Here is a 24,255-nt window from a genome sequence, read left to right on the forward strand (position 1 = left end):
GCTAATACACAGGAAATGACTGTACCAATGTTTGTGTTCATGATGGCTTGCCATTTGCTACTTTCCGACACACACATGCACACACTCAGCAACACACACACACACACCGCAGAAAAAGGAGAGTGAGAGATGGGCATGGAGGTATATTCCTGACGGATCACAAGAGACAGTCTCACCCCATGTGGGTGGGTGTTGTATTGTGTGGGTAGTGCAAGCGCATTGCGGAAAGTTTTGAAATGACATAGTCAGCCACATTTCATATCAATCCAGCCTGGTGGCGTTCAAAAAGTTGCATAGAGCCACTGACATTTATCCCCTTTTGATGCAAGGGGATGCTGTGTTCTCACCTCACTGAAAAAGAAAATGGACAATAGGAACAGAAGCCTGTAACATAGGAGAACACAAGAGGTTTCTTTGACAGCGGTAGGTAGATGGCATCGTCATTCAGCATAACACAGCCGAACTGTCATACAGTAAGTGTTGTCGATATTTGTGATTTTTGCACAGCTTTTTCCTAGCTGATGCTTATGTGAATAGAGGGCCTTCATCCAAGACTGAGTGCAATAACTGATAGATAGTGCGGAACGTTTTATCCAATTCAGCCTAAATGCACCGTTTCATCAGATGAGACAGTTCAAATCTACTGTATGCAGATGATAGTCATACAGCTATTTCAAACTATCCATAGTAAATCCACTTGGGACAGTCTAAATTAATTAGTCATTTATGTTATCCTGAGTGACGCCCAGATGTACGTTGTCATGCGTATATACATACGTACATGCGTACATGCATGCATGAGTGTACACGTATGCGTTCAGATATGATGTATCTAAAAGGCTCCAAACTAAATGACACCGAGGACCTGTTCAGTATTCTACATGCAAGAACACGGATGTAGAGGAAGAGATTGATGTTGGTTGCAACTGTTCGCAAGAACACAATAGCGCACACAATGAAGACATCAATTCTGAAGCACAATACCAAGAGCTGCTTCTCTATTATGTAAGGGGAGAAGCACTGGAACATGATCCTTGCTGTTATTTTAGTCCATGCAGCCTATTTGTCCTGATTTGTAAGCGATTAGATAATTCCCCCGATGGAGTGCTGGGAAACAAGTGGGAAAAAAAATATTCAAACAATATCTGTGCAAATCCATCTTCGTTGCAGATGAACTCTTTTCATACACTATGATGGAAGATGTTTCTCAGCATTTAAATATGACCCCTACCGTCAGCCACAAATGCACTTCCACACTCTAACCAGTGCTTTAACTGACTCGACGCGTGTAAAATAACGTGCATGCAAAATAACGTGCGTGGATAATAACGACACTCTTGATCTGTCTGCGATGATGAAAACGAAGCGCAAGTTCAGGACGAGAGAGAGATGGCGAGTTCCATCCAGGCGCCCCCGACGACGAGGATGTTTTGTTCCCATGGCACCCACCAGCCTCCTTTCCCAGCAGCCCTTGCTGCATCGTGCAGCCATCTCGGCTGCTGCGTCTTTCTCCTTGAGTGGACAATCCTGCCTCAGCCCTGCGTATGCTATGCTACCCTGGCTGTGTGCTAAAGCCCCGGCTTCTCCCAGCAGAGCTACAGTGCATGCACATTTTAAGTATGCGCATCTCCAGAAGACTTAATTAGGGGTAGTGGTAGTATGCAGTATGGTTGCTTCTCCTTGCTCGCTGTTTTGTTTTTTTTCTTTTCTTTCTTTTCCTTTTTTTCCCCTTTTTCTATTTTCCCCCTGTGTCTTTTGTTTTCTTTTCCTCCGAATGTTTATGCTGCTGGGTGGCTCTGCAGTCATCGTTGTTGACTGGTGTTCACGTGCAGGAGGGCACGGCTTGCAGCCGCCAGCCTCACACCAGCAGCTAATTGGTCTAATATCTCCCACCCTAACCCATACAGAGCTTGTTATTTGTTTGCTAGCTTCAGCTATTAAATGAGACTGTTGCACACACACACACACACACACACACACACACACACACACACACACAAACATATCCTTCCTCCATCTACCTTCCTCCTTCTGACGTCAGCCTTGCAGTATGCTCTTTACCTCCGATCCCCTGTTTCCATGGATACGGACTCGCTGGGCTCGACGTCTCCCGGCAATTTGCCTTTGTAAAGGGCAACGTGCACTCTGGATTCCAACTAAGTCCTTACACCATCAGCATCCCTCCCCCCACCCCACCCCACCCCACCCCACCCCAAACCTCCAGCCTCATCACCCCCTCCTTCCCACCTCACCTAACCCTCCTGGCCTCATACCTATGCTGTGTCCTCTCTCTCTCTCTCTCTCTCTCTCTCTCTCTCTCTCTCTCTCCTCGCGATGCTAATACTCTCTGGCCGTGTCACAGCTTAGCGGGGAGGGAGAGCGATCCTGCGCTGCGCTGGTGTAGCCGTCTTTAGCATCTGTAGCTGCAGCGCGGCGCTTCATCACACTTCTGTGCTTTTTACTGAGAGTCCTCAGTGGATAGCTCACGCTTGAACATCTGCGTTTTGCAAGACTGAAATGTGCTGTAAAAGCATAATCGATGATCATGGCCAATTAGTAGGAAAATAATACGACTCTGATGTGAGTTGCTGTATATTTTTTTTTATGCATGTGAATGAACTTTAATGATTGGCCAAGCCTGGGTGTGTGGGTCAGGTCAGTGTGCCTTGCGCGCATGGTCTATCGCCTAGCTCACGCTAATTGTTCAACTTGGCGAGAGCTTACAGAATGTATTCCAAATCACATACACCGTTGCATTTATGCTGTTGTGTTCACGCTCTTATGAGTTAATGATGCTCCTCAACACAATCTGGGCTTGCAGCTCTGCTCTCGATAACCCCCCCCCCCCCCCCACCCCATCATCTCAACTTCACCCCCGCATCTTCACCAGGAGGACATTTCACACACTAGTACGGTGGCCCTGCTGTGGCAAAAAGAGTATCGGAGAGACAGAAATTGCTTTGACTTTTGTTTGTGTGAAATGGGACCCCCGGTGTGTCTAGGAACCAGCATGGCAGTGGTGGATCTTCTGTCAGTCTGGCTGGGGGCAATTGATGCTGCCTCATTGTACCCGTCTTCCTTTGAGCTTGGCCATTGAGAGCGAGGCTGCTGCTGCTCATCTAGCTCTGGGTGTTATTGGAGATTCAAGGTTCATTGGAACATCTGGACCGTAGTTTTAAAGGCCTCCGTCGAGTGCACGAACATGAAAAGCACATAAAAGGCACATTCTCATCCCATCCTGTTGTGGATAGGCTTGATTTCATCACGTTCACGCTAATTTCCTTGTTGATAATAGCATTTATACAGGATTTGCACGCTCCAGAAATGTATTTTGTGTTGTTTTTTTCCACCCATCATTTTGTATTACCCAAGAGCAAAGAGAACGAACAGCAGGGTGGATAGAGCGGCGCTCTCCACACACAGGAAGGAGCTCAGACTGCCGTGTGTGTGTGCGGCAGAACTGAGAGGATGTTAATTAGGCCGCCAATCTCAAGCATCTGTCACGTTTTTTCTTTTTTTTCTTTTTTGTTTTTCTTTTTTTTTTAATCGGATTTCTCTTTCATCTGTTTCTCGCCAAATAGAGCAACAACCAATTCAGTGAACGGCAATTTCAGGAGTCAGCCCAGTTTCACTACCTTACTCAGGTCATATGATGTCAATTGATAGGGCCAGAAGACCACTAGTGTCTTGGGACTGTGATATTAATCATCACCCCTCAAGATGGATTTTTGGGTCATTCGCACCTGATGTTACCTGAGTCACCTGGGTCAGTAGGTGGAACCGGAGAATTGGCTCCATCACCAGAGAGATGAGATGTGTTACTGTGAGACATAAGCTTTATATAACAGATAGGTTATGCAACACAGGACATACAAAAAAAACTCCTAGCTCACAGGCGGTGTACAGATAACCAGAAATTATATTCCAGATGAGGATCATACAGAAACCCGTCTGACAGCAATCTCATTTGAATTACTTTGAATAAGAGAGAATTGCGTTATTTTGGTAAACAGCTAATTTAAATGTACTTACCCCCCCCCCCCCCCCCCTTCACCACCACCCTCATTCACCCAAACCCCCTCCCTTTTCCCTCATCCCCACAAACAAGCTCTTACAAACACCCTTTCATTTGCTGTTGTGGTGTTTTTGTACATTTCCAAATGCATTTAGACTTGTTACGGGCGCCCCACAGTCCATCACAGCAAAGCCGCAGCTATCTTTATAATGGAATCTGTAATGCAAGTGATGTTATCGGAAGTCCAGGTGAAATAAACACAAACAAAACAACAAAACAACAAACAAGCCCAGAAGAAAAGGACTGATTGCATGCATCTCCTCCCTTCGTCCATGTATGTTAATTCATTTGGTGCTTGTAGTTGCTTTAAAATGTACCGTGATTACATAATGGAAAATATGGAGCTTTTTGTACAAGGAAGCAGTGGATTGGAGATCTACATAATGTGTAATCTCCTGCATAATGTATGCCTTGTTGAGGTTAGTTGTAATTTTTTAAAAATGATATGAATTTTTTTAATTGTTCAGTGCAGACATAAGAGCCTGTAAATGTTTTTCAAGGCTGTCTGTGTCTGTCATTTAGCATGGCCCACACCAGCTCCTCTCCACCTCTGCAGCATGTAATTGGGTTATCACTGGTTAGCGTGCAGACGAGGTTAAGGCTCTTTTGGAAATGGAAACCAGCGACGATGCACCGGAAGGGTCCACTGCCAGCCTGGCCGGGGTGGTTTTGTTGTCTCTTTGCACACCACCCTGTCATGGCAGCCTCATCGCTGCTCTGGGGACTGTGAATCTTGGGTAATTCTGTCCCTCCCTCCTCCCTTCCTCCCTCTCTCCGCCCCCCCTCCACCACCCCCACCCCCTCTTCTCCACCCACACCCAGCCAGTCGAAGAAGCATGACCTTGGATCACGTGGCTGCCAGCGCTGCCTTGCATACAGATGAAAGCTGGCGCAAAAGCAAAGCAAAGCAAAGCGTAGCGTAGCCGAGGAGGCCTGTAGCTCTTTGCCCAAAGAAACGGCTCCTCCAATTTGAAGCCGAGTGTCTCGGAGATGTAGCGATAGCATGATAGCTAAGCGTTTATAATGCTGAGGCCGGACTTGTCTTATCGGTGCTGCCACAATGCTGACAGTAAACAACACCTTTTGTCCCGGAGCGTCCGCAGGCTTGTGTTGAGCCACACAGATGCCGCTGCAGTGAAATGTGGACACTGAACTTGTCCTTATTGCTTTGCATCATCTGGTTGTGTTGTGTTGTTGCGGTCAGAAACTCCCAAAACTAGCTGAGGGGACACCAGACTCTGTGTGTGCCTCACAGGAAAACAAAAGCTTGTGATTAGTGGGCTGTTCTTTGGCATGGACCTTCAGTTCTCCAGTGCTTTAATCATGAGAATTTGCCATCAGCATTTTTCACGGACTAATATTTGTTCCCTTCAGTCAGTGTGTTTCAGGGTTAGTGTCAGGCCGGTTTTTAATGGCTGCCCTCTCTCTCTCTCTCTGTCTCTCTCTCTCTCTCTCTCTGTCTCCAACAGGGTGTCTGCACGTTGACGACGGCCTTTCTGCACTTCTTCTTCCTGGCGTCCTTCTGCTGGGTTCTGACGGAGGCGTGGCAGTCCTACATGGCCGTCACGGGGAAGGTGCGGACCAGACTCATCCGCAAACGCTTCCTCTGTCTGGGATGGGGTAAGTGCCAATGGCTTACTGTACTTTGATATTATTCGATTGTTGTTGTTGTTAAGGTATTGGTTCTCCGCTCTCCGTCTTTCTCAGTCTCAACCAGGGAATCTGTAATTTTGCTTTGCTGAATTGGAACGGAAAGTCATATTTGAGTGGTAAAATGTCCTGCTATTTGGCTGCTGAATCAGGTCTCGCAATGGAATTCAGATAGATGCCTTTTGGCCAGGGCTCAATTCTCAATGGTCGCTAATTCACCTCTGGCTCCATATTACTGATACTGGTGGTGGAGCGGAAATCATTACCAGTGTCCATAATGGGTATATTGGCATGGCACGCACAAACATGGTTCTCTGTCAAAGCTGAAGAGCCGCGTAGGCAGAACTAGATATTAGCCGCGCGTAATGACACGAGCACTTTAGTCATACGGGGTCTGCTCTGGGAGGTTTACAAGAGTGTGTGGACTGGCTCTGCGTTTGGACTCCGAGAAGAAGAAGAAGAAAAAAAAAAAACATGAAGCCATCATGACGTTTATTAGATTTCGACAAAGAGGTTCTGTTGACATTAATGACATGCTCTTTGATTATGCAAGCAGCTATGGGCCTGCCTCGCCGTAAAAACCACTCTACTTTCATCTGCATGTTGAACAGCATTGGGCTAAACGAGCGTAATGAACCCCTATTGATTGTCCAACAGCACCAGGCACGGCTCAGTCTGGAGTGGAATTGCCTGCGTCAGTGGGAAGCCGAGTATGTTGTGCTTGGGTCTGCATTATGGTCCAGATTGACGGGAAGACGCAGGGAGGGGGAGAGACAAAAGGGCCTTTTATTACAGCTGTCTCCATAGGCTCCGTAGGTCAACACGCTCTGCCCTTTTCACTGGATTCATCCGTCCACACCTAAATCTGAGAGGCTATTACTTATGGGCACTTCAGAATGCCTCTCTCTCCCCTCTTTCTTTCCCCCTCTCTCTCTCTCTCTCTCTCTCTCTATCTATCCTCTCTTTCTCTCTCACTCTTGCGGACTTGCAGCCCCTCCGAAAAAAAAAAAAATCAAATTGATTGGAAAAGTGCTAACATTCATTCTTCTAGTTACCTAGCAACAAACAAGGCTCTGTCTCCATCATGACTGTGCTCTGCTGCAGGCATTCAAAAAAAAAAAAGATATATATATATACGAGACAAAGCGTACTGAATAAAATGATTGCCTATTTCACTCATCTAACTGCTCTATGTGACATTAGCTGTTCACACCTGCTGAAAACCAGTTGAATGGTTTTGATGCAGCTATATTTAATTCAAATATGTAATTAAAATCTAAGGTCATGTGTAAGTCATTGAATTGCACTCATCATTTTTTTTTTTGCACATAGCATAATTGAACATATTTCATGATAATAAATGCACTGAAATCTCAGAAATCTGCTGGAGGAGAGTGAAGATATGAGAAAGGAGAGGGAGGGGGGAAATTAACTTGTTGCCTTATCTTTTGTTCGACACATGACTTCCTTAACAACCGTTGCTAAGCAGGCTATTGGTGCGGCTGCAGCAGACAGCGCTGTCGTCAGGCATGTCCTCCAGTCTTGCCTCCAGTAGAATAGATCTGTGCCCCATGCACTGAGCAGAGAGCTGCAAATGACTGCTTTTGGGCCTAACTGCCAAACACTTTTCTAAACAATATTAATCACGCCTCTCCTCAAATCCCAAATCAATGTGGGGGATATAAACAATCGCTCGTGAACAATGGCCAATTTCCCTCACTTGGACAGGATTTGTCATGCACAGGTATTCACAATAGATCAATCAGCTTGGCTAACCAGCGTCCATGTAATAAACAGGAGCGGAGGGAGTGATTTGAGCTGGTCCCAACATCGCTCAGCACTCTACACAGTTCCTGCACACCTCCCAGCGCCCAGCCTCACTCATATGCACAGAGCAGGAGCATTCACAGGTCCATAAATACATTTGGGACGTGTTTCCTCCATCTTTCCCAAATGATATCCCCTAGTCCTGGCCTCGCCTCGCCTCTCCTCTCCTCTCCTCTCCGGCGGGTGTTATTTCGCTCCGCTCACCTGTGCGGATATTAAAAGTGACCTTTCTGCGAAATGCTCCAGCGCGAGCGTAGCGTAGCGAGTGCCTGGCAGGGGTGCTGCTGATTTATGCCCAGAGCTGGCTACATTAGCAGGGCCTGCTCCTCCACAGCGCCCCCCGCAAGGGGAAGGGGGAGCGGGATGGAGGCAAGAGGGCGGTGTGGGGGGGTGTGTGTGTGTGTGTGTGTGGGGGGGGGGTGTTGGGGGGGTGGTGGATGGGCTTGGAGGATGACCACTGGGCTTCCCGACGAGCCGACCGCATCAATAAATCCCTCCAGCTGCATCTCGCCAAGGAGGAAGGTGTTAATATTCCGAGCATAACGGCAGAGAGAGAGAGAGAGGGAGGAGAGGGAGAAAGAGAGGGAGGGAGGGAGGGAGGAATGAGAAGCTTTCATAACGGATGGCCAGTGTGTGTATGCTGGGGAGTCTAACACAACGTGTGCCGCAGTGAGGGAGTAAAAGAGGAGAGGAGGTGGACAAGGAGTCCAGGAGGTATTAGGCCTGTGTACCGCAGAGAGAGAGTAGAAGAGAGGAGGAGGTGGACAAGGAGTCCAGGAGGTATTAGATCTGTGTACCGCAGAGAGAGAGTAGAAGAGAGGAGGTGGACAAGGAGTCCAGGAGGTTTTAGGCCCGTGTACCGCAGAGAGAGAGTAGAAGAGAGGAGGTGGACAAGGAGTCCAGGAGGTATTAGATCTGTGTACCGCAGAGAGAGAGTAGAAGAGAGGAGGAGGTGGACAAGGAGTCCAGGAGGTATTAGATCTGTGTACCGCAGAGAGAGAGTAGAAGAGAGGAGGAGGTGGACAAGGAGTCCAGGAGGTATTAGGTCTGTGTACCGCAGAGAGAGAGTAGAAGAGAGGAGGAGGTGGACAAGGAGTCCAGGAGGTATTAGGTCTGTGTACCGCAGAGAGAGAGTAGAAGAGAGGAGGTGGACAAGGAGTCCAGGAGGTATTAGGTCTGTGTACCTCAGAGAGAGAGAGTAGAAGAGAGGAGGAGGTGGACAAGGAGTCCAGGAGGTATTAGGTCTGTGTACCTCAGAGAGAGAGAGTAGAAGAGAGGAGGAGGTGGACGAGGAGTCCAGGAGGTAGCGCAGTGTGAGCACAAGAGAGGAGGCGGAGAAGGCCCTGAGGAGAGCCCTAGTTGCCAAGAGTCGGCCCACCATGCTCTTGTTGTTATTAGTATGTTTTTATTGTCTTGTTTTTGGCAGGACGGTGCCTGCTGGGCTGTGTTGGGCTTGTTTGGGCGATCAGCAGCGATTAAGACTATTGTACTTGTGTGTCTCCCGTGCCAACACAAACACACAAGGGTCGTCTACGCCAGAGGGCTTGGGGGATGGAGGGCTATAGATATCAGAGCTGCGGATAAACCAATTGAGATGCTCAAAGGGAAATCAGGCTGAAAATTACAGCGAGGAGAGTCCATGAACTGCTCCTTGGACTCTCCGAGATTAAGGCTAGTGTGCATTGAACGGGACAAACACAACGGCATTGCACACATCCACACAGGGAGCTGAGGTCCAGAGTTTATTTGTACTGCTGTGTGATGCTAGCATGGCTCAAGGCAGACCCATTCTCATCTGAGATACTGGCCTGGGCCCTGGCAGTTTATTCATTGGAAAATTAAGTTTGCACATTAGACTTTAATAACAGGATCCTGATGGAAGTAAAGCAAGCACATCTTTGTTGTCAGTGAAGGGTTTAAATGACACACTGAGATTGTTTAAGTCTATCGACACGACCCGTGGAAGCCATTGGTGGCGTACTAAAGAACCTCAGAAGTGGTTTTCTTTCATCGCCATATCAAGTCTTCCTCATATCAGATGAACGTTTGTGATTGGCCAGACCGAAATCTGAAGAGTTGGGGCGGAAACATGTTTGAATGGGAGAGGAGCCAGACGGATATGCCAGAGCAAATGAAATGAAACAAGCTCTCAGATTCATCTGGCTCCCAGACTAGTGGGATGTATTTGTCAACTCTTGTAATGGCGTACAAATAGCTGCACGCTAATTGTCTAATTGCTGGCTTTTTTTTTCCCCCTCTACAGGACTCCCAGCTTTGGTGGTGGCCATCTCCATGGGCTTCACGAAGGCCAAAGGCTACGGGACCCCCCAATAGTAAGAGCCCCTCCCTCTCCACTGTCCTTGGATAGGAAATATTTAGCGCAACAAATGGTGGACCCTACACAACAAACTCTCCCAAACAACAGCAGCTCTAAATGATCCCTGAAGGGCCTGCCTGATGCTTTTATGGAGCCCAATTTTCTCCTGAGTTGTGTCCCTGAAGGCTTTTCTAGAGAATAAACAATGTTTTAAGTTCTCCTTGGCTTTTTTTTCTTTTCTTTTTTCCCCTTTTTCCTACCCTCAACTATGTGGTAAGCGCTCATGTGAAACCACAACATATGGCCGCTCTCCCCTGACACTGGGAGATAATACAACTGTATGCAGCCGTGCGCCATTAACTTAATGCTCTGTGTTCATTTTTATGGAGCCTGTGCTGATTTCGGACTTTAATTTTCCCTTTTGCTCGATTTTCTCCCCCCCCCCCCCCCCCCCGCAGCTGTTGGCTTTCTCTTGAAGGAGGACTCCTCTACGCGTTTGTGGGACCAGCGGCTGCCGTGGTTCTGGTCAGTAAACGTCTGTCCTCGCAGGCGTCTCTTCTGCTGTAATGGGACTAAATGATTAGGTTGACGATCCCCCAGTGCAGTGTAATAGACACACCACAAAGCAGGCTGGGTGTTGGAACTGTGTGGTTAGACACACGTGACACCAGAGCTTTGCTGACACAGCCATAGTCGTAGCGGTAGATGGAACTGACAAGTCTTCCCTTCTGAAGTAGCTCAGATCTGCTAAATCAGCTAATGATGTTCCATATATTGAGTGTAATATTCCTTTGTATGCAGGTACAAGAAAAGAGGAATCTACTTCTCAAAATCTATTTTATGTTGTATTTGAAGGACCAGTGTAACCTTCAGTGCTGTAGTGAAATAGTCAGATACCCTAACGCCTGAGTGTTGGTATGACCAGCATCTTCACGGATGGTGGGAGGGAGAGGACACACGCACACACACACACACACACACACACACACACACACACACACACACACACACACACACACACACACACACACTCACGGATGGTGGGAGGGAGGGGATGTTGGTTAGTGGGTTAATCACCAGGGTTCCACTTTCCCTTCATTGCAGTGTTGTTCAGAATAAAAGTTCCCAAAGGCTATTTGTGCTGGTTCGTCCTCGTAAAATAAGTGATGTGATGTGTTTGAAGCGAAATGTCACACACATATACCAGTTAAGAAAAAACGGGGAGGTCATTGTAGCACAGCGGGGATAGGGCGAGACTGTGCCCCCCCCCCCCCCCCCGAGGGGACTTGACCTTCATCGTTGAGTGAAAGAAGAGAGGAGTGTCGTCTGTCCTCCTTTGTTTGTTTGTTTGTTTGTCTGATGGAGAGTGTGTCTGTGGCTGCCTCCACAGGTCAACATGGTGATCGGCATCCTGGTGTTCAACAAACTGGTGTCCAGAGACGGAATCCTGGACAAGAAGCTGAAGCACAGAGCCGGGTAAGGGCCGGTGTAGAGCCGGATTAGGGCCGGCGGAGACGCCCAGGGCGGCGTGTCAGACTAATGTGCCCCCCACAGCATCTGCTGCCTGGTCACTCCGCCAACCTCCACACGTCAGCGCTCGGTCACTCAGTCACTCACACACACACACACACACACACACACACACACACACACACACACACACACTTATGCTACGCACACATAGCCACTCACATAAAGACAGAGTGTGTACACACACACATACACAGACACAGAAATCAACAAAACAAACAGCACCGGTGTGCATAAGCACACAGAATCACACAAATCTAGCTTGTCTTCAAAGGCGATAGATGAAGAGGCGCAGTTCTTGTGAACATGTGGAGAGAGTGAATGAAAGAAAAGAGAGGAAAGAAAGAGGTCACGCTTCCCTGGGAGACATGCTGCATCTCTCTGTTGGCAGAATCAGAACAGGCTGAACGTACTTAACGGCCCCTCATTGAGACTGTCTGCTAATATGCATAATCTGATGCACAGCCCTCGAGCTGGCTGACAGACTTTCTCTCCCCCCTCCCCCCCCCCACACACACACACACTCCCCCTCCACTCAACCCCCCACCCACACCCCCCAAAAAACAGAATGTCTTTTCAATGTGATGTAGTTGTGTTTTTTTTGTCCGTCTTTCTCACAAGCGTTCCTGTTGTGCTTGTTGCTTCACAGGCAGATGAGCGAGCCTCATACAGGATTAACTCTCAAATGTGCCAAGTGTGGGGTTGTCTCCACCACCGCTTTATCAGCAACCACGGCCAGCAATGCCATGTAAGTGCTCGGCCCATGTCTTGGGGAATCAATAAGATTATGTTGCATGCGAAAGCTGTCTCTCGTGCGTGTGTGCGTGTGTGTGTGTGTGTGTGTGTTCCCCAACCAGAGAGATGAGAGAGATTGCAAAAGGTGTGAAAGGAACAGTTGGTAGGCGCCCGAGTTTTACATTCTTTGTTGACGGCGAGCTAAAAATAGACGAAAACAGGAATAGACGACGTGCCAGACCTAAAAAAAGGCAGATGCTACATGACTAGGTCACTGCATGTGTAGAATGACCTTGCAGAATGTGGCCTTCAGAGAAGTGTGTAGGCAGTGTTTTAGTCACCTTGGGTGCCTGTGAAGCGCTATATCAATGCAAGTGGTTGTTGTTGTTGTTGTTGTTGTTGTTGTTGTTGTTGTCATTTTGAGCGCTCACTTTGCATACTAGTTCCTCTGGTTGTGTCCTCGGTATTCATTTGCTGTCAATAAAAGTGCCCTCTTTTACAGTCTGTGCTTGTTGCGCTCGTATTCGATCCTATTCATTGTGTACATTATTGGTTTCTCTCTCTGTCTGCCTCTCCAACCACCTCCTCTGCCCCCCTCTTCATCCTCCTCTTCTTGCTCTTCATCCTCCTCCTCCGCAGGGCATCTCTGTGGAGCTCGTGTGTGGTCCTGCCGCTGTTGGCTCTGACCTGGATGTCGGCGGTGCTGGCCATGACGGACAAGCGCTCCATCCTCTTTCAGATCCTCTTCGCCGTCTTCGACTCCCTGCAGGGCTTCGTCATCGTCATGGTCCACTGCATCCTGAGGAGAGAGGTGCGTGCGACACTGGCCCAGACCAGGCCCGCCACGTCTGTCCCCGTCGGGGTCACCGAGGGCGGGGGGCAGGGGGGGGTCAGAGCCCGGCCGGTGGGGGTCACGGCCCATAGCTCACCGCTCACCGGCTGGCCCGTGTTTACACGTTAACAAATCGCTCCCTCTCCGTCTCTCGGCTAATCCCTCTTATCCTGCCCGACTTCCGCACTTACCCCCGCTGGGTTTCGCCCCGGCCCCCCGGGGTAGTCCGGCTAGCGAGACAATCTGGAAGTACTTAAATCCCTGAAATAATCCCTAGTGTTTCACCCGGTCCTGTTTGATTCGGTGTTTGTTGACAAATGCTCTCTAGCCTATCTCTCATCCCCCTTACCTTACCCCACGCTCTTACGCAGATACACATACAAAGGCACACACAGAAACACAGAACACACACGCACACACACACACACACACAGAAACATAGAACACACACACACACACACACACACACACACACACACACACACACACACACACACACACACACACACACACACACACACACACAGATGCACAGGAAATGTAAGATGCAGCCTGACAGGTGCTGAAGTACAGTACATTGTTTGGGGAAGGATTAAATTGTTAGATTTGCGTGTTCCAGAAAATGTGGTTAATCTGAGGATTTTACTAAAGCTACTGTTAGATGTCCAGAAGGAAAAGGGGTGAAAAATAGGACAGCTCACTGATTATCCCCCCAAAAAGCTTTGATTAGACGAGCTGTGCCATTTAATTGTGATCGCGCCCTTGTGATCATGCTGAAGTGAATTCATTTTTAATGGTCTTAAGACAATCTAAGACAGAGAGACATTTTCTGCCATTTTCTTTTTTGTTTTATCCCAACAGGTCCAAGATGCCTTCAGATGTCGACTCCGGAACTGCCAGGACCCAATGAGCGCGGACGCCACCGGAACCTTCCCCAATGGCCACGCCCAGATTATGGTAAGGGTGTCCAGCTAGCGGCGTGAGCATTTTTCCCCCTGCGGATCTGATTAGGCAAAGAAGGATACTGTAATAGTCTTTTTCCTCCTGCGGCGCTGCAACCAGGGAGAGTGTAGAAATCCCATTAGAAATGATGGAGGTGTTTATGAGGTGCATCCCAGATCATCTTCTGTAAAGCGTGCAAGTCATTTAAGTGGACGTAATGCGCAGTCCATTATTAATGATACTCTTAATTCTTTCCACATAATCCTTTGACCTCCATTTAACATGATCCCCTAATGTAATTCATCATTGCTTTTATTTAGTGCGATGCCTCCCCCCCCCCCCCCCCCCCCCCCTCGGTTGGGGCTTTGTTGTTTTAGGAATAGTTGTTTTCCAGCCCAGGCCTCTGCCTGAACTTTAATTACATGGTGTATAATCACTCTTCCCTGTAATAGATGACACCAATTTCCCCCTGATTCTCTATGGCTGATGCACAAGAGCTGGAGAGCAGGGGTTGGAGATTGAAACTGCTTCATCACATTTCACATAGTTTCATTTCATCTTCAGCTGCTGCCCCCCCCCCCCCCCCCCACCCACCAACCCCGCCACCACTCTCTCCCCACACGCCCTCGGGCTTAATAAAACAGCAGCACAAACACACACACACACACACTCACTATAGTCTTGGAAATATGATGGGGGAAAGTGCTTGATATCACAAAGTGGCAGTGGCGAATAATCACCAGCGATCTGCCATTCGCGTCCTAATGTCACTTTGATAGGAGCGATTTTCGCTGCCGTGATTTGAAAGTGCTCTCAACGAGCACCCCCCCCCCCCACACACACACACACACACACACACACACACTGGCTCAAATCACCTCACCCACCCCGCCCGCTCGCCTGGCTGCCTGCTCGTCCGTGCGCCCAGCTGACTGGCGCTCCCATGGCACGGTGGCACATTAGCGGCCGGCCTCGTTGACGTGTTGTTGAAAGGAGGCTCGGGGACGCTGGAGCGCTGCGACGGGCTCTGGGGGGACGTGAGGCGGGCGGGCGGGCGGGCGGGCGGGCAGGCAGGCGAACTGAAACAATTACAAAACCCAAACCCTCCGAGGCACGGGAGGGGGAAATTGTTGACAGGCAGCGTGGCAAACAAAGAGATGTCCTAGTTTTCGAATAGTAATTATCTGAAATAAAATGAGAGGGGGGGGTGGAAAGCAAATAGAAAATGGCTGGACTTCTTCAGATTTGTTTGTCTTTTTCTTAACGTTTCCGGAGCCTATTGTGCTCTGGCTGTTTATTAATCATGTTTTGTTTCTGTGTTTCTACTTTACAGACCGACTTTGAGAAAGACGTCGACATCGCCTGTCGATCAGGTAAGAAACAGATGGCACTGTATTAATGAGTGTCTAATTGCCTCGCCTCTCGCGGGCCAAAAATAGGCTGCGACCATGGAGAGAGTATCCCAAGCTGCCCAGAAGAACTACAATGCCCATAAGGCCCTGTGTGCTAATCAAAAAACAGAATTTAGTATGAACATGGCTCAAGGCTTTTCTGGAGAGGAGCTTTCATGAGGTGCTATAAGGACACAATGTATGCCATTTTCAACTGCGGGTGCCGATTCTGAAAGCTACTAAGTTTTGATTATTATTTTAACAAAGTCTATTTGTAGTTTGTCTAATGAAAACAATTAAGGGAAATTACCAATTTAACTGCCAACTCTTAGGCGAATTTCGTGTGAAGAAAATGTCACAATATCAAAATGCGTTTGCACTTTCAAAGCCTTAGCTCTTCCCCACGTGTGTAACGTGTCCCCATGTACTGTATTCTGCACGGAAAGGATTAATTACCGTACTCATGATAATAGTCATTATGTCTTTGTAACCCCACTCTGTTTCCCCTCTCCACATAGCTGCAGTTGGCCTGTAGGAAAAGAGCTTGTTGAGTCTTTGTTAAGGGAAAAGCTTCTTAGTTGCCTTTTCTTTTTTTTTTGTTTCCCGACGTAATTGTCCCGAGTGTCCCGGGTTGCATTGAGTCACTGGCAGTAATTATGTTTGGAGACTAACAACACCCTCGACTGATTCGTGCCTTCGCTTTGCCCCCCTCCGTCAAACGAGTCAGCCCCGTGCCAATCAAACCTCGTCTCGTAGCTACTCCAGCTGCCGTCCTGCTTTTCCGGAGGCGTAGTACACCGTGCCGTAGCACAGCAGCGTGGAGGGTGGAGGGGGGGGGGGGGGGGGTGCTTAGGTGGAGTAGTAGGGTGAAGCGTTTGGAGATTGGGAGTGCATTAGTCTGAGTTCCCCTCGTAAAGAGCGGCGCGTGGAGAGACACTCGGCGGGTCAGCGGTGGCCGGCGCGGGCCATGTGTCGTGAGCGCTGGGGTTGAAATGACAGATGGGCAGTCATCATCGCCCGCGTTATCTCCGCTGAGCCAGGTGGGACTTGACAAACCCTCCCATAATTCCACTCCGCTCGCCGCTCCCAGGAAGGGAGCTCCTCAAATGCAACGCGCTCTTTAAATGTTCGATAAGAAGCACATTACTGCCATGTTGGTATTACTTAAGCACACAGTGCTCACATTGTAGGTTACATTTATAATGTCCACTCACTTGGCTATCTTCAGTAGTGGACAAGCTTTACTGACTGTAGGTACAATGCTGCCCCATGATAGCCACGTGAATGGGTTTTGAACAGGTGCTTTAGAGCCTTGTGCAGTCAATATCAGAGATATCAGAATGTCGCGTCCCTCAAAATAGACTGACCGCACGTGCCTCCCTTTAAGGCCACAGATGGACCTGTGTGTGTGTGTGTGTGTGTGTGTGTGTGTGTGTGTGTGCGGCTCTAGAAGATGCTGGCGCGCTCACCGAGCGAAGGAAGGCATCCACCCAGTTTTAATGTCAGTCGGTGGAATCAGTGGTGGTGCTGGGGTGCCCACTGTGACCCGATTGGCAAAAGAGTTTGGCCTGGTGCCATTTGGTGCCATCTCCCCAGTACAGAGAGAGAGAGAGAGAGAGAAAGAGAGTTGGAGAGAAGGAGAGAGAGAGAGAGATTTGGAGAGAGGGAGAGAGAGAGGGAGAGAGAGAGAGAGAGAACAGCCTGAGCCAGGCTGGAGAGGGAGGGATGGGGTGGAGGGGGTCAGTGTCTTGTGCTGTCCAGGATGAATAAAGCATGATGGCTGCTCTAAGGTCAGCCATGGACCAAAGGCCCACCACAGAGCCTTGGTGTAGATTGATAGTTTATGCTTGTTGTGACAAAAGGAGACTGCAAGTTATCCTGGGGATTTGGTTTGGCTTATTACAGTGTAATGGCAGGATTATGCCAAATCTACATTGTAGTGTGTGACAGTTGACATTTGTAGCACTGTGTATGTAGTTGACTCTGAATTGAATCACCTTAACATTAAGATTTTGACAGGGTTTTAAAAGTGATCCGGTCCACATTGACGATGACCTAATGCCTGCCTCTAGGGCAGAGTGTATTATTCACTGTCCTTCGTTTTGTTGTCGTCGCTTTTTTGTTTTATCTTTCATGTGACGCAAGCTTCTATGTGGCATGTCACGTTCTCCCAAAGGCCAACCTGTTGTTAAATGGATTCACAGAATGTCCACATCTTCTCGGCTGCCCTTCCCTGGCTTGTCCAGCTGTGTTTGCGCAAGGGACAAGGCACTTATTTGGACAGCAAACAACAAACACAGGCATCGGATCAGAGTTTTTTTTCCACCACTGACCTTCCGCTCTCCTTGCAGACCATTTTCTGAATAGCGGTTGTAATTCCCCTCAGATTTAGTTGCCAAAGATTTCAAATGGGCCCCCAAATCCCTCAACAGTACAGTACAAGCCGTCCTTACTGACTTTGTGCCACTGCCATATTTTTCATTTTGTTTTGTTTCATTTCATTTCTTTTTTCATCAGACAGTTCAAAGTTTTGTCTCTTTGTCTTTTACCTGAGGTTGTGCAAGGTGGCGGGAGAAAACCAATAGCAAAACTCAGGCTAGAACTCAGGCTAGAACTTAGCACAGCTGTTGGAATGGCAAAGCCACATAGACTCACCATCCAAATTTCACATTAACTTTTCTCTTTCAGTACTGGTAGGCATTTGATGTTAAGGTGCAATTCATTATTGATTACATGCCTTTCATCTGGCCAAAGACATTAGACGAGGAAATGTATCAATAACTCCACTTGATCATTTGAAAAGAATGCTTAATAGAGTGATGTTAGCGAGATTTTATTCAAGGGGAGCAGTGGAACCTTGTGGGGAATTTTTGGAAGCACTTTGGATCGTCTGATTTGATTCAGTTACTCCTGTAGTTATTCATGATCCAGGAATCAATGGCTCAATCTCCCCCAAACAAAAAGAAAGCACCGACTTGAAGTGACTCATCTCAAGGATGCTATTGGTTCAGTTCCCAGGCTGTAGCTAACACACCACTCCTCCACCTTGTGTTCTCTCCCTCTCTCTCTCTATCCCTCTCTCTCTCTCTCTCCCTCTCTCTCTCTCTCTCTCTCGCTCTCTCTCTCTCTCTCTCTCTCTCTCTCTCTCTCTGTCCTCGCAGCGCTCCACAAGGACATGGGCTCGTGCCGTGCGGCCACCATCACGGGCACGCTGTCGCGCATCTCCCTGAACGACGAGGAGGAGGATGGCAAGGGCCCCGAGGGGCTCAACTACTCCACGCTGCCGGGCAACATCATGTCCAAGGTGATCATCCAGCCGCCCTCGGGCCTGCACATGTCCATGGGCGGCCTGGGCGACCTGGGCGACGGCTCCGACATGCGCCGCACCGTCTACCTGTGCACGGACGACGCCCTGCGCCAGAGCGAGCAGGACATGGCCAGCCACGAGATGGGCAGCCACTCGCCGCAGGGCGCCATGGAGACCGACTACATCGTCATGCCCAGGGCGTCGGCGGCAGCGGCGGCGGCGGCAGCAGCGGCGGCACAGTCCGGCTCGGCGGGCAGCATGCCCACGCTGATCAAGGACGAGAGCAACAAGATGAACATCCCCATGGAGGCGCTGGGCGCGCACGAGCGCATGATGCCGCACTACAAGGTGCCCGACTTTGGCATGGGCCCCATGGGCATGGAGCACGTGGGCATGAGCCCCGAGCAGCAGTTCCCGCCGCCGCCCGAGCACATGCAGAACCTGCCCTTCGAGCCGCGCACCGCCGTCAAGAACTTCCTGGCCGAGATGGAGGAGAGCGGGGCGCTGTCCAGGAGCGAGACGGGATCCACCATATCCATGAGCTCTCTGGAGGTGAGCGCGCCGCCATTAGCACACCGCGGAATAAAAAACAAAACCACCTGCTAGCCCTCCGTACACGGAGGACAGAGAGAGAGGGGGAGAGAGAGAGAGAGAGAGAGAGAGAGAGAGAGAGAGACTAGTCCTGTCCTAAAAGACAACTTCTCAAAAATCTCCATTGAAAGAAAGCCTTTAGTCCAGGACTAGGCTAAACTGGCCATATGTGGTAGCTTTAAGCTCTGTGTCTCTAAGCCCCAATTATCCTTGACTTCTTAAAAAGAGTTTGGCCGTTAGTGATCATAGAGGTGGGAAAGCATTGATTCTGAGCACGTTCCTCTAAATTCTCCTTCAATATTCATGAGCAAGATGCAAATCCTGATGGCTGCAGTGAAATACTTGGATGAGACTCATATTCAGATCCCTGAAACATCCAAAAAGGGTGCTTGAAAAGGGGGCTTCTGAGTGAGAAAGTGGATTGCGTGTAGTCAAAGTGACCGTGTTAATCCGCTGATGTTCATGTCTCCCTCTCTACAGAGAAGGAAGTCGCGCTATTCGGAACTGGACTTTGAGGTGAGTGGACCATCCGTTGGACATCTCCGTGATTCAGGCTCTCTTTCTTTTGGTTTGTTAGATGGTGAAGGGCCATTTGTTGCATCTTGGATTTGCCCTTTAATTTACTACTACTTTGTGTAGCACTTAAGCTTATTGAACTAAGGTGGCGTTGACACAGAGAGATTTATGGAGGCCCCGTGTTGTTAGAGTAAAAGCAACGCTGTCAGCTGCAACACTTAGCAATTCCCATCCTCATCTCTCCTTCCATCCATGGACTCCATCCCCAACGGCTAGGCTTTTAGTTGTCAAGGGCACAGCGGAGTTCTGGAAAAGTTAAAAAAAAAAATAAAATGTCCTTGTTTTGGGGAGGGAGGGAGGGAGCAAAAAATGTTTTTATTTTTCACTTCTTTTTGCTCTCTCAATCTGCTTTTTCCTTAACACAACGAGGAGATGTCAAAAAACAGCTTTAATTAGCAGAAGTCTGATTCCTCCAGTAAATTAGATGGGAGATGAGTTTCAGCAAAGTGTAAAATTAATGTTAGCACTTTAGCGAGACAGAGAGAGTGGGGGGTATGGGGCTTGATTGGCGTGCTGCCATGCGATGCCATTGAAACAAGTAGGTGTGGGGGAGGGGTTGAAGGAGGAGGGGGGGCGGGGGGGTGAATGAAGAGGAAGTTGCATTTGCAGCCTTGGCCTCCTCTCTAAGACCAGAAAACCCTTGCTATTACAGAAAGTCATGCACACCAGGAAAAGACACATGGAGCTGTTCCAGGAACTGAATCAGAAATTTCAAACCCTGGACCGTTTTCGAGACATACCAAATATGGGCAGCATGGTGAGTAAAAGGAAATGAGCAAGAGGAAGGGGGGGGGGGCTTGGGGTGGTGGTGGTGGTGGTGGGGGATGGGTGGTGTGACTGCATATACCACAGTCATTGGGGTGGATGGGTGGGTTGAGGAGGGTAGGTCGTTGGTAGGATCTGCTGGTCGATTAGAGGGGCCAGCCCTTAGGCCCATATTTAGACTTCCGCTCCCCACTGCATCTCTCCGTGACAGCAGGAAGTGAGTGATTGAAGGGCCTTAATAGCCACCCAGCCAGCGTATTCATGTGGAAGAATAGCCTGTGTTCAGCATGTGCTCGGAGCACACGGAGTAGGAGGAACAGGGCCAAGAGAAGGAGAGCGAGGGAAGAAAAGAGGCCGAGAGAGAGGGGAAGAGAGGGAAAGAGAGGGACACAGTTTCGTCAGGAAGTGGAAAAAAAGATTGAGGTGGAGAAAGAAGGGGGAAGGTTTTTTTTTTGTTTTGTTTTTTTTCTTCCTAGAGACAGAAGCACTTAGATCACTCATTCTCCTCAAAGCACAGTCATTCAAACGCTGCACCCATTTTACCTTTACGACATTTACGTTTTCTGTTGATTTGATCCGTTTTGATTTCTTCGATTAATTCTCCAGCTAACCATTGCTTGGTGGACGCATGGCAGACACACACGACCTCTCGTCTAACCACGCTGATCCATATCTGAGAGAGCATGTCTCTAGTCCCTGCACCCCAACCTGTGCAGTCGATCAAAGCATGCTTTATTGCACTCAGCATCCTCAGTAGACACATTTTCGCTTTGTTTATCCGCCACGACACACTGAGGTTGAGTTCAGCTTCAGATTGTTCAAAGCGTTGACAACAGCTCACCTTGTTCACCGGGTCCCAAGCGTTGTAGTCGCTTTAATAAATTGTTGACTGCATTACTTTGACGAACGAGCAGTTGTAGGCATGAATAGGCAGACAATCATACTGTGAGGAAGGCAATGAATACAAATGCACACACATGCATACATACACACACACAAGCATAACACAAGCAAACACACACACACACACACACACACACACACACACACACACACACACACACACACACACACACAAGCAAACACACACACACACACACACACACAAACACAAACAAACACACATGCACACACACACACACAAAACACAAACACACACACACACACACACACACACACACACACACACAATTACGAACAAACACACACACACACACACACACACACACACACACACACACACATGCGTACATACACACACACAAACACTAACACAAGCAAAGACACACACACACACACACACACACACACACACACACTCACACACAAACACAAACACAAACACACACACACACACACCATGGAAAAGCAGTCAGAACCACTGTGCCCTCTTGGCTGCATGCTCTCGTCGCCCACTCACATTTCTATCAGCTCCGGCACAGAATGTCATTTCCCGCTTGTTGCTTGGTAACTAGCACAAGGACACTTGCAGGAGGAGTGCTAGCGGAGGCCCAGATTTACGAGGAGAGCCACAGATACAGACAGTCTATCAGCAGCGAGCCCCGATGGGGCTGCTCTCTGTCTAGGGCCTTATCTGCTAAGACAGTGTCCACAAATGAAGACAAGCATAGTGCAACAAATGTCTGTTTTTTTTTTTTTTCAGGAAGACAAAATGGCAATGCAGAAATATGAGCTGTACAACAAGTTAGGATTGCAGCCGTAGATTCCACAGTAGTGTCAGTGATAAGACATAAATGACGATGCGTTTGTTGTTAGCTTTCATGCGAGTGTTTCCATGACAACGTAAGGGTAGGGCACATATGCTCAGTGGGGTTTGGCAACTACTGTGGTTTTGAATTGCTTTAAAGTCCTACAATTTAACATGCGTTCTGGTTAGGGTAGACTAAGGGTAATGCTTAAGCAGCTTGACTCACCACGAGACTAGCTAATTTTAGCTAATTAATTTTGGTATTATTTTTCATATCTGACATCTGGATTTGACATTTGGTGAGACCAGATGGAGAGATTGTGTTTTTTTTATAAAGCCATTTCCTATAATACCCAGTTGTTGTTAGTGGTGAGAGCTGACAGGGACGAGGTTTGGATTCTCACCTGAGCCATGTGCCTGTGTCCATCTGCTCATCCGCAGGACAAAACAATGCCAAACAAGAACCCTTGGGAGAGCTACAACCCTACCTGCGAATACCAGAACTACGCCACCATGAATGTACTAGACCCCGACCACAAGGATGCTCTGGAGATGACCGCGGCCGAGTGGGAGAAGTGCGTCAACCTTCCACTGGACGTCCAGGAGGGCGACTTTCAGACGGAAGTGTAGGACACCGCCAAGGAAGGAGGGGGGAGGGGCGAGAAGGGGGGTCCGTGGGCTCGCCCGTGCAAGGCAAGTGGGACTGTGAGCTAGAGGAGAGAGAAAGAGAGAGACAGAGAGAGAGAGAGAGACGTATCCACGACAACCCAGGAAGTGAGGAAAAAGGAAAAGGAGATGTATTTTGCACTTGAGTGGACTATCCTTGTGGCCCCGAGAGACATATCTGGATCTAAGGACTCTGGCAGGGACATTATGTGCCAATAAGATTTTAAAAAAAAGAGGAGAGGGGGGAAAAAAAACTATTAAAAAATCTAAACAAAACAAAACAAAACAAAAAAAGACATCAGTGTTTCTTTTTTGTATTCTCACTAGTGTGCTTCGTGGGGGCAGCCAGGTGTACAAATATTTACCATCATGTGTTTCAAAGTACCCGTGGAAAGAATTTGGCTTCGAGAAAAAAAAAGGTCGCTTTTCGAGGCGAAACCTTCAAAAACGCAAAAACGACCCACTGCGTGTTAACCACAGCTTCGCCGGGTTCAGCGTCCATTTGAAAATGAAACTGGACATGAACCCAGAAGCACAATGTATATATTTATGCAGGTTTTTAAAAAGTTTATAACAGTCTGTTTGGCCATTACTACACTTTTTACTTTATAATATGATGAGAACGTTGAGAGGCAAAGCGGATTTTTTCTGTCATTTAAAATGAATGTTTGTCAAGCTACATTCTTCATTGCTTTAAATGCAATAAAGGTAATACTCACTTTTATATGAATAATATATTTCACAACTTTAATACTGCAGATCCTGCTTGAAGGCTCCCAGCAACCTCTCTCATCTGCAGTCCTGTATAAAATATTTAAAAAACAAAAATACAAAAATGTTCAATGGTGTAAATAAACTTTTGTCTACATATGTTTTACTTGTGCCAATTTATTTTAATGAAAAAAAATGCCAAGCTGATCAAGAGTTATAGCTAAAAATGTTAACATTTGAAAAAGGAATGTAAATAAAAGAGGAAATATGTTCGTACTGCTTCAGAGGTTGTGTCCTCTCTGTTGCGTCCTGTGTGAATTGTGGGTTTTGGGGTGCCGAGTTGTCTGATGTGGCCAGTGACTGTAAAAACAACAAAGTCATTGGACCTGAATGAGATATTCTGGACATCCTCTCTTACCGGTCACTGTAATTCTCCAAGTGTAGGACCCGGTTTACCACATAGTCATCAAACAGAGCACTGACACACACGGGGCATTCAATGTCAAGTGGTACCATGTCCAGGAAATGAATTTCATGGGTTTTTCCCCCACCAAAAAATTGAAAGTCTTTCAAGAATAATTAATGAAAATCTCAGAATTATGTTGACCATTGAATGCTTTAAGTGGAGCACA

General features: G+C 48.1%; 1 protein-coding gene across 1 annotated transcript in view; it reads left to right on the forward strand.

The window, feature by feature from the left end:
* The window catches only part of adgrb3 (adhesion G protein-coupled receptor B3), a 161,197-nt gene extending 137,306 nt beyond the window's left edge, over positions 1-23,891 (forward strand). The window contains 12 exon segments of the mRNA XM_062519914.1: positions 5,545-5,695; positions 9,816-9,885; positions 10,328-10,394; positions 11,260-11,345; positions 12,049-12,147; positions 12,774-12,945; positions 13,828-13,923; positions 15,242-15,281; positions 18,461-19,158; positions 19,678-19,713; positions 20,426-20,530; positions 22,688-23,891. Coding sequence (XP_062375898.1) covers positions 5,545-5,695; positions 9,816-9,885; positions 10,328-10,394; positions 11,260-11,345; positions 12,049-12,147; positions 12,774-12,945; positions 13,828-13,923; positions 15,242-15,281; positions 18,461-19,158; positions 19,678-19,713; positions 20,426-20,530; positions 22,688-22,876 — 1,809 coding nt within the window. The 3' untranslated portion in view covers positions 22,877-23,891.
* The last annotated feature ends 364 nt before the right edge of the window (positions 23,892-24,255 follow it).

This window comes from Sardina pilchardus, chromosome 18 (genome assembly GCF_963854185.1).
Source record: "Sardina pilchardus chromosome 18, fSarPil1.1, whole genome shotgun sequence".
NCBI classification, from domain to species: Eukaryota; Metazoa; Chordata; class Actinopteri; order Clupeiformes; family Clupeidae; genus Sardina; species Sardina pilchardus.